At 29.9% G+C, this 11,883-nt stretch overlaps 1 protein-coding gene across 2 annotated transcripts in view; it reads right to left on the bottom strand.

Annotated features, from left to right (window-relative positions):
* Positions 1-8,025, bottom strand: part of LOC131855358 (methionine--tRNA ligase, cytoplasmic) — a 29,294-nt gene extending 21,269 nt beyond the window's left edge. Inside the window, exons 1-2 of one of the 2 annotated variants that reach the window (XM_059206615.1) lie at positions 7,818-8,025; positions 782-908 (exon numbers count right to left, since the gene is read on the bottom strand). In XM_059206615.1, the coding sequence (XP_059062598.1) occupies positions 782-908; positions 7,818-7,920 (230 nt within the window). In that variant the 5' untranslated portion in view covers positions 7,921-8,025. The remainder of the gene's footprint in view (positions 1-781; positions 909-7,817) is intronic. The other variant, XM_059206616.1, reaches the window with a different exon arrangement.
* Between the last annotated feature and the right edge of the window lie 3,858 nt (positions 8,026-11,883).

The following is an 11,883-nucleotide window of genomic DNA, read 5'->3' as shown; positions in this document are numbered from 1 at the left end:
ATCATCAGATGGGCCGTATGCTTGCTTTCCACAATCGTGGTATAATAGAAAAAAAGATATCGATTGTTTGTCCTCAGTGTGTGACCTACTATATGAATATCCCAAATACACCCCGCGTAAAGCCCTAGTGCAGTGATTCCCAAAGTGGTCTATATCGACCCCCAGGGGTTTATGACAAACTGAAAGGGGTCTACAACAGCAGTCATCTTGTTGTTTTTAACACTAAACTTTACTACAGTTAGAAATTTACAAAAAAATCAATACCAGGTAAGAACGGGGAGTGTACCCAAAACCGAAAATAAATAAAAATATGGGTCTACGACACAAAAAAGTTTGAGATCCTCTGCCTTAGTGGATCGTAAGGTAAAATACGAAGTATAGTGCAGAGGGAGAAGGAGACTGTTACTAGTGTGGACTAAACTGAACTGGATTGTGAATTTTTCGTATGTGTGACAAAGTGTGACAAGGCGTATAACGCCACGTCACTGTCACACTTTGTCCTCAATGTGTGACCTAATTTATAAATGGCTCCTATATAGCCGCGTATGGTCGCTAGTTAAAATACAAAGTATAGTGCACACGAAGGAAGGAGATTATTACTAATGTGGACTAAACTGGACTAGACTGTGGATTTTTCGTGGATGTGTGACAAAGTATGACCTAATTTATAAATGGCCCCTATACTGCCGCGTAACGCCACGTCTTGTCACACTTCGTCCTCAATGTGTGACCTAATTTATAAATGGTCCCTATACAGAACGTAAGGTCGTAATATTCTTACCACTGTCCATTCTCGCTCAGATCCAATATGGGGAATAAATACTGTACAGCCGCATTGCTGGAGAAGAATGAGAGCTGTTCATCTACCTCTAGGAGCGGCAAGGCCCGCGGTCCTGTGAATATATCGTCTGTAAGCAGACCGAACGCTTAGTACCATGAACCCGGATTAGTAGAAGCATTACAATAATATTGTTATACAATATAAATAGACTATACTGATACTGCACGCGTTGCTGTGGCTAAGGTGAAATAATATTGCGACTATAAATTGAAATGTCACTCCAACTAGAAAGGATTCTAGTTGGATCAAATTGCAAAAGAATTTTTCAATTCTAACCAGTAGTTCCTGAGATTAGCGAAACAAACAAACTTTATATATATTTATCTTTATATATATATACTAGCTGACCTCGCGCACTCCACACAGCCTCAATTATATACATATGTCAAAGGTTTTTTGAAGTTTCGTTACGCAATAAATGTTCTGAACGCTGAAACTACTGAAACCTGTCAAACAGGGTTTGACAGGTTTCAGTAGTTTGTATGGGAAATTATAATTGTTGTTTTTACTATTTCACATGCAATTCCTTCATATTTTATCACCATTTAAACATTCCCTGGACTTCCCCGAACATTTCAAGTATAAAATTATCTAAATTGGTTCGGCCGTTCTCAAGTTTTAGCGAGACTAACGAACAGCAATTCAATTTTTATATATATATATTACCTACGTGTCACATTGTTTGTACGCGATGGACTCCTAAACTGCTGAAATGATTGCAAATTTGATTTGCACATACACAATGTGACTATCTATACATATTAATAAAATTGGTGTGTGTGTCTGTTTGTAATATTGAAATAACAGTTTTTTACTACATGCATATGAATATAAAAACGGTATATACACTAAAATAACATTTTTTACAATTTCTGTCTGTCTGTCTGTTTGTTCCGGCTAATCTCTGAAATGGCTGGACCGATTTTGACGGAACTTTTGTTGGCAGGTAGCTGATGTAATAACTTGTGAGTAACTTAGGCTACTTTTATTTTAGAAAAATAAAGTTAAATTCCTAGCGGGCGAGGTCGCGGGAACAGCTAGTAAATTATAAAGCTGAAGAGTTTTTTTGTTTGTTTCGCTAATCTCAGGAACTACTGCTTAGGATTGAAAAAATCTCTTTGTGTTGGATAATTCATTTGTCCAGGAAGGCTTTAATTTATAGGTATAACATTACACTACGACCAATAGAAGAGGAGCTGCAATGAAAAATATTGCAAAAGGTGGGGAAATAAAACGCAAACGGAGTTGCGCTGGTCGACTAGTATAAATAAATAAATAAATAAAATAAAATATAGGTAAATAAATAATCTGTACAAAGTTAAAGGTGACGAGTATGTTTGTTTGTTTCAACGCGCTAATCTCAGGAAGTACTGGTTCGAATTGTAAAATTCTTTTTGTGTTGGATAGTTCATTTGTCGAGGAACGAATGAAAAATACAATTTGGTACGTGAAATCGGGACAGACAGACAGATAGACAGAATTACTTTCGAATTTCTAATATTAGTAAGGATACCCCTCCACCAATCCATATATAGAATAGTAAAGATTGCGATATAAATGTGTAATGAGTTATAATACTCGAAGCAAAATTCCAGCCGAAGACGAAGGCGCAATAGAGCCGAGTATGTTAAATACGCACGTATATCGTATGTTTTTCAACACACGAATTTTGAGTATTTAATAGAATTAGTGCTAATTGGTGGTTTGTATTCACACACTTAAAAATGTAAAGTAATAATAAAATTATTTAAAAGAGCAACACGCAAGTTTCTTGCTCGTTCTTCTTGTGATGAGACAGCTTTCCGAACGAGCGGTAGATTAAAAAATGTAATGACTATTCAAAAGTGCTTCAATGTAAGTTTATTTGAATAAATGATTTTCTATTCTACACTTCATATAAAATAAAATCAACATAAAGCTGTGCATCACACGGTTACTTTCCAGCCGTTTTACTTTTTTAAATCAGCCCGCTGCAACTGGCTGATCAGTTTGAAATTTTAATAAAAAGGAAATATTAAACATAGCGATACAAACAATCATACTCATTAATACAAATGTTTGTACCGTGCGAGAAATCGAACCCGCGACCATTGGACGTGAAGCGGTGTGCTAAACCACTAGACCACTAGTTTCGTGAATTGTAAAGGATATTATTGTAATCCTATAATCCACTTATAGAGGGGTACCAGCGATACTGTTAGCTCAGGTGGGTGTAGCATTGCATTATCATTAATTAAAAAATGTTATCATATGCAATAATAAATAAATGACTATGGAGAACTTATATAGGATTATCTAGTACCTAACTAGGGGAAGATAGCTATTATTCACTATATATACCTACACTCTAACCTCTATATATTGTTTTTATATTTTCATTTATATGGTTTGTTTTAGGGTTACTTTTGAATGAAAATGGAAAATGGACTGATAAAAAGAGTTTTAGTGTTCCGCATAGTTTTGAATCAATGTTATTTGTGTATTTATTGTCACGGGCGCAATTGTTGTAGGGATCTCTATTATTTTTAAATTAAAAAAACCCGTAATTTTTATATGCTAATAATATTTAAAGTACATTTTGATGTTTTTACTTATCTTTCTATATAAATAAATTATTGCCTATGTGTGATAAAGTAACAAATGTCCATCCATCCATCCATACCCAAAAAATTTCGAGTTTATAATATTAATAAGATTATAATTCTTTCATATTATACAAAATACCTACATATATTTAATGATTAAAATACAAAAAAAATTGAGCTTAATAATACAAGTTTTGGTATATTCTAACCTAGTCCTACATTATTAATACAATAATAAAACTAAGTAACAATGAAACAAACTATAATGTAATATGTACCTATTTTATAAATATTCTGTTGAATTTTGTTAGGTACAAGTAACGGCGATTTTGTAGTTATTTTATGCCTTTATTATTACTGTTTCTTTTTCCTCCTTGAATGTTACTATCGCTTTTAAAACATAATAATTTGTCAAATAGTTGTTGTTTGTTTGAACAATATTATTTATTGCCTTCCAGATACAAATACACAAATTTGATACATTATTCATCATCTGCTTCTTCCTTATCCCATTTATTTGTGGTCGGTGTAATATGTTTTCTCTTCCATTCAACCCTGTTCAGACATTCCATTATTCACTTCCTTTCTTACCATATCATATTTCTCACAGTCCATCGATCTCTTTTTCGGCCTTCCTCTGCCCTTGTAACTATTCACATTCATATGTAACACCTTCCTTAAAATATTAATTTATTCCTATGCATTACATGCCCATACTATGACAGACAATTACTCTTGAATCTAACTAAAATTGACACTCTATCTTATTATAAATGCGAAAGTTTATAAGTACGGATGTTTGTTTCTCTTTCACACAAAAACTACTGAACGGATTTTGATGAAACTTTACAGTAATATAGCTTATGCATCACAATAACACATGGGCTATATTTTATATTGAAATTTAATGCGGGTGAAACTGCAGGCAACCTTTTTATTAATTAACATAATTTCATTCAAAATTGGTTCAAAATAAATATATAAAAATCTGCAAAGAGTTGGCAGCATGGCAAATGTTGTTTTTTATTTCTTCATTTAAACTTAGTCATAGACACCTACATAAGCACAAAATCGAAATAAGTAAATAAGTAAAAAAAAAAATTCAGTAGAGTTTCTTGGCAGTTTTTCTCAATTGAATCTGTGTATTGAACTGGATGGTAGGGAAAAACTATAATACAAAAAAAAATTACAATCATAAGCGTATAATGTCCTATAGAAATAAATTATTTTTTAATTCAATTTTGATTTTAAATAATAATGTCCAGTTCAATCAACAGTTTCAGTTTAGTTTGTCTGTAACATCTCAACACCTTATCCACTCATCTATTATTATACTATAAGTAAACATACTACATATATTTGAGTTAGAGAGGAATATTAATATCATATTTATGAAAATCCGAACATACAGAATTGGAGAAAGAAATAAATCGTTTTTTCTAAATATTTATTTTAAAACAACCTGCATTAAGTTAATCCCAACCCAAACAGTTGAGAATACTGTCTACCCTGTCTGTGATATAAGTTGTGAAGGATTTTTTTTATTACATCAATGTAAGTTTGTAATGTCTACCAAATAACACTACTAACCTACAATTTCAATACATAACATGATAACATATATACATAACACATGATAAAATTAAACTACGCCGGTTTACCCAGTACGTTGCTGATTCACAATTTCCTGGTAATCCCCATGTGACAGAATGATGAAACTTTCAAAAATATGTTAAAACATCATCTGTTTCTTCCTTATCCCATTTATTTGTGGTCGGCATAATATGTTTCCTCTTCCATTCATCTCTGTTCGCAGTCATCTCGTTATTTACTGCCTTTCTTATTATATCATCTTTCACACAGTCCATCCATCTCTTTTTCGGCCTCCCTCTGTCCTTATAACCATCCACATTCATATGTAACACCTTCCTTAAAATATTAATTCATTCCTATGCATTACATGCCCATACTATGACAGACAATTACTCTTGAATCTAACTAAAATTGACACTCTATCTTATTATAAATATTATAAATGCGAAAGTTTATAAGTATGGATGTTTGTTTCTCTTTCACACAAAAACTACTGAACGGATTTTGATGAAACTTTACAGTAATATAGCTTATGCATCAGAATAACGCATGGGCTATATTTTATATTGAAATTTAATGCGGGTGAAACTGCGGGCAAAGCCTTTTATTAATTAACATAATTTCATTCAAAATTGGTTCAAAATAAATATATAAAAATCTGCAAAGAGTTGGCAGCATGGCAAATGTTGTTTTTTATTTCTTCATTTAAACATAGTCATAGACACCTACATAAGCACAAAATCGAAATAAGTAAATAAGTAAAAAAAAAAATTCAGTAGAGTTTCTTGGCAGTTTTTCTCAATTGAATCTGTGTATTGAATTGGATGGTAGGGAAAAACTATAATACAAAAAAAATTGACAATCATAAGCGTATAATGTCCTATAGAAATAAATTATTTTTTATTTCAATTTTGATTTTAAATAATAATGTCCAGTTCAATCAACAGTTTCAGTTTAGTTTGTCTGTAACATCTCAACACCTTATCCACTCATCTATTATTATACTATAAGTAAACATACTACATATATTTGAGTTAGAGAGGAATATTAATATCATATTTATGAAAATCCGAACATGCATAATTGGAGAAAAAAATAAATCGTTTTTTCTAAATATTTATTTTAAAACAACCTGCATTAAGTTAATCCCAACCCAAACAGTTGAGAATACTGTCTACCCTGTCTGTGATATAAGTTGTGAAGGATTTTTTTTTATTACATCAATGTAAGTTTGTAATGTCTATCAAATAACACTACTAACCTACAATTTCAATACATAACATGATAACATATATACATAACACATGATAAAATTAAACTACGCCGGTTTACCCAGTACATTGCTGATTCACAATTTCCTGGTAATCCCCATGTGACAGAATGATGAAACTTTCAAAAATATGTTAAAACATCATCTGTTTCTTCCTTATCCCATTTATTTGTGGTCGGCATAATATGTTTTCCTCTTCCATTCATCTCTATTCGCAGTCATCTCGTTATTTACTCTCTTTCTTATTATATCATCTTTCACACAGTCCATCCATCTCTTTTTCGGCCTCCGTCTGTCCTTATAACCATCCACATTCATATGTAACACCTTCCTTAAAATATTATCTTCATTCCTATGCATTACATGCCCATACTATGACAGACAATTACTCTTGAATCTAACTAAAATTGACACTCTATCTTATTATTAATATTATAAATGGGAAAGTTTATAAGTATGAATGTTTGTTACTCTTTCACACAAAAACTATGAAACGGATTTTGATAAAACTTTACAGTAATATAGCTTATGAATCAGAATAACACATGCTATATTTTATATTGAAATTTAACGCGGGTGAAACTGCTATTTAACGGGATTTTTATTAATTAACATAATTTCATTCAAAATTGGTTCAAAATAAATATATAAAAATCTGCAAAGAGTATGCAGGATGGCAAATGTTTTATTTTATTTCTTCATTTAAACTTAGTCATAGACACCTACATAAGCACAAAATCGAAATAAGTAAATAAGTAAAAAAAAAAATTCAGTAGAGTTTCTTGGCAGTTTTTCTCAATTGAATCTGTGTATTGAACTGGATGGTAGGGAAAAACTATAATACAAAAAAAATTGACAATCATAAGCGTATAATGTCCTATAGAAATAAATTATTTTTTATTTCAATTTTGATTTTAAATAATAATGTCCAGTTCAATCAACAGTTTCAGTTTAGTTTGTCTGTAACACCTCAACACCTTATCCACTCATCTATTATTATACTATAAGTAAACATACTACATATATTTGAGTTAGAGAGGAATATTAATATCATATTTATGAAAATCCGAACATGCATAATTGGAGAAAAAAATAAATCGTTTTTTCTAAATATTTATTTTAAAACAACCTGCATTAGGTTAATCCCAACCGCAACAGTTGAGAATACTGTCTACCCTGTCTGTGATATAAGTTGTGAAGGATTTTTTTTATTACATCAATGTAAGTTTGTAATGTCTACCAAATAACACTACTAACCTACAATTTCAATACATAACATGATAACATATATACATAACACATGATAAAATTAAACTACGCCGGTTTACCCAGTACGTTGCTGATTCACAATTTCCTGGTAATCCCCATGTGACAGAATGATGAAACTTTCAAAAATATGTTAAAACACTAGAAAACAACTTAGAAAAAAAAACTGACATACACAACAAATAAATATTGAAATAATATTTTAGCCAATTATTCTTATTTCAATTAACAAGCGAAATAAACTATATAAATATCAAAATACCTGTAAGCGATGCATTATGCAGTTCAACTTTTTTTCCCGCTAAATTCGCAGCTATTAGCAACTTTAGCGTGGACGTATTATTTTCATTTGTATATATCTTCATTTTAAATTTATCTCTTTATACGATAATGCGGAAATATAAATATGAAAATATCATAACCCTAAAGGTTATCCACCTGGCAAATCAAGAATAAATTAAAATTTATACTATTTTGCTATATATACGTATGTAACTGTTTTTGTTAGCTATGTTGCCAGATATTACTTAGTTCAATTTGCCAAATTATTTTTGCCTATTACCCTACGGTCGCCAATTTTTTTTAAGTAGTAGAATATTTATCAATAACTTTTCATTACATTTGTAAACATATAAAAATCTAAAATTTACTAAAACATAACTTAAGATTTCAATAAATTAGAGGATGTTATTCATTCCTTGTTAACAAAATATATAAATTTAAAGAGATGGATATAAAATCTAGTTATTAAATAATTATAATTATATCAATTGCAGGTTTCGTTTTACATTGAGATAGCCGAATTAGCAAAAAGTCACTTAATCTGGGAACACGAATCGTAATTGTGACGTAGTTTATGATAGACTGACAACTGTTTATCAGTACTGTCAGATTGACAAACCGTGAGACCTTGGTACCTGTACCACTCTACTACAGTAATATATTATAATTTTTGAAGCAATGATGATGCAATTTTGTACTTTTTTTGCAACATCTTCGGTATCTGAGGGGAGTATTACATTATCATGCCTATTTGATCAAGACTGCATTTTTGAGATAGCGCCATCTGGAGAATATACTGCACAACAACCATACTAACTATACAATGACAGACCAAAACAGCATAGATTAATTAGTTCCTTATTCCCGCCAAAAGATTTCATTATATGATACCTTCGGTGAACATATGAGATGAGTCTAAATCATACCAAATTATACTTTATCTTTATTGACTGATTTTTTGGATAACAATGAAAACCAAAGAAGTTTTAATACTTTATTTGTAAAAATTGAATGTTTTGTCTCTACACATTTATAATCACAAACAACGATTTTGGAATAAAACTTACAATAACATAAGTCGATATAACATAGTATATAAAATGCAAGTGAGTAATTGAGTTAAGAGAATATAGTGTCTCTTGTGTGTATAATTGCAAACTATCGTCATAAAATTTGAAAGTTGTCCATTTCAGTTAAGACTTCTAAACTGTATGACTTAAGTTTGTTTGACTGCAATTGTTCATACAAATTATAATCTATCGATTTTAAACTGTTGAAATCGAAATTGATCAACAAATCAACTTCTGTATATATGATACAAAGTTTAGAGGCATATTAGAAAAACATTCTAAAAAACATGAGCTATTGTTATTAGTTTTATTTAATGGTAGAATTTTCAGTACTATTTTTTTTTTTGTAATAATTCAGTTCGTATTCTTTTACATTATAAACATACATATCTTGTATTTTATTAACAAAACCGTATTAATCTTTAATACTCACTTATATAATGCAATGAATATATTAATATAACATTACTCTTACAAACAAAAACTAAAAACTGCCACAATTGAGTTAGTAACGGTATTACGTCCCTTTCTTTCAAATGAATAAAACCACTTTAAAGAAAAAAGACACAACTGTTCAGTAATAAGAATAGGTTTGTTACGAGTTTTAGAGAAATAAAGTTATGATGGGACTTGCTTAGATGTTATAGTCATCTCGCAAATTAAATATTAATATTTATTCGTGTCATCTTGAAGAAAAATTAATTAAATATCGTAAGAGGTATACTTAAGTCAAAAGCTAGATAGAAATCATGAAATTGGACAACACTCACAAAAAAAAAAAAAAAAAAGACAAAGCGGGAAATCTGAATTAAACTTTCATACTAGACTGATTACGGTGGCAGTTTATATGTATTGTTTTTTTTTAATTGTCCCTTTTGCTTTTTGCAGTTTGTCCAGTTTTATGGGTATTCTCATTGGCTTACAACTTCTTATACCCATTTACATTGTATATTTTACCCATAACTAAGTTTGTTTTGAGATTAATATAAAAAAATAGCACTAACGTATTACATACGTACTATTGTACCTATCTAAACGTATACAAATCATAGCTCAATTTATTGTTTTTAATAAAAATTTGCTCAAAATAAATACATGACAATAATTTTTATTACATACATATTCTTTTAGAAGACACTATCTAACCATCTGGCCCCACGGCCGGTCATACAAATGCATTTTTTAATTATAATGAAGTATATATACATATTCTATTTCTGGATCACTGATTAGTCTATGTTGCTGACTTTTTAATATAAATGATTTTCATTCAAAATATCTAGTTATAATTTTTTTTGTGTAATGATTATTTTTAATTCGAACCTCTATATCTGTGCCATCAGACTTAGGTCGTATCTGACAAGTACCGACAAAGAAGAAAGCGGGAATAGACTGCCCTTTAGATTTTCATCGGTTAAACCCAGCTGCGGCCAACAGTATTAGATAGTTCGTAAATAAAATAGTTTTTTTTTATTATATAATGTTACTACACAGGAAATCCTTATAGAGAATAAAAAATTATGTACTCAAGTTGTGTACAAATTGAATAACTGTAGAATACAAAAAAAAAAATGGTATATAGTGTATATTTTCACATTACAATTTGTAATCTGTAAAATAGACTTTAATATTAGAACTTTAAGATCTAGTTTACAAAAAAATATCTATTTTGTACTTAAATTTAACAGTTTTAAACATATCGCTTAGTTAATATTAAACTGAATTAACACAAACATAATATTTTTATGAAATAAACTTTAAAGATTCACCATTAGAGTCGATTTTACAAAATTTATTATTATTATGTTTTTATTACATTAAAATAAAACAATAACAGTAAATTAGTTGTCGGCTATTATTTGGCTTATCTGTTATTTTTACGTCTTTTCGACAAATTTATCCTAATAATAATGATATACTTTTTTTGTATGAACTCTCATACACATACATCATACATACACAGTCATACTGTATTATATATTCTAACAATCCTACAAAATTATACATTTTCGTTTTAACAATATTATAAAGTAATTTAATATCTTTACAATGTCGACATAGTTTTGAATCAAATTTAAAATATCACTTTATTAAAATTAATAATATATTTTTTTTTATTTTTAGTTTGGAACACCGCCTTACTTGCGATGGTCGCTGATTTGATTCCTCGCACGGTACAAACATTTGTATTCATGAGTATGATTGTTTGTATAGTTTCGGTATTAGTATCAGTTTGTATATTACCTATAACACAAGTTCTGCGTAGTTTGGGACTAGATGGCGCTGTGTAAATTATTTTGAGATATTATATTATTTATTGTAGTTTATCCAAATAAAGCATATACATACAATTTGGATGACAGTAGAAAATTGTGAGACAAATATAACTGGAAGTCTACATCTTACTTTAATATTATAAACGCGAATGTTTGTATGGATTGATAAATGAATGGATTACTCTTTCACGCAAAAACTACGGAACGGGTATTTATAAAACTTTACAGTAATATAGCTTATACATTAGAATAACATATAAGCTATAATTTAAAAAGATATTATTAAAATTGGGCGAAATATAATGATAAATGTCAAGTGTGATGCAGACGTAGTTGCGCGTGTCATTTATAAAAATCACGGGCTTTTTTAATTTAAAAATAATAGAGATCCCTACAACAATTGCGCCCGTGACAATAAATACATAAATAACATTGATTCAAAACTATGCGGAACACTAAAACTCTTTTTATCAGTCCATTTTCGGGCACAATTCAAAAGCAACCCTAAAACAAATATCACATAAATGAAAATATAAAAACAATATACCTGCAGCAATTTTCATTAAAGGCGTCTCGTTTCTACATATACGTATTCTGTAAGCGAGAACGAGATGGATATAGTGACATAACATAATAATGGCCCGACTCTGCTTCGCTAGTTTGCTCATAACATAGAGTTTCGTTATGTTATATGTAAGAG

This window comes from Achroia grisella, unplaced genomic scaffold (assembly GCF_030625045.1).
Source record: "Achroia grisella isolate CSIRO2021 unplaced genomic scaffold, CSIRO_AGI_Agris_v1 utg1360, whole genome shotgun sequence".
Classification (NCBI taxonomy): domain Eukaryota; kingdom Metazoa; phylum Arthropoda; class Insecta; order Lepidoptera; family Pyralidae; genus Achroia; species Achroia grisella.
The sequence above is the reverse complement of the archived record's forward strand: the minus strand, read 5'-3'. Positions and strand labels throughout refer to the sequence as shown.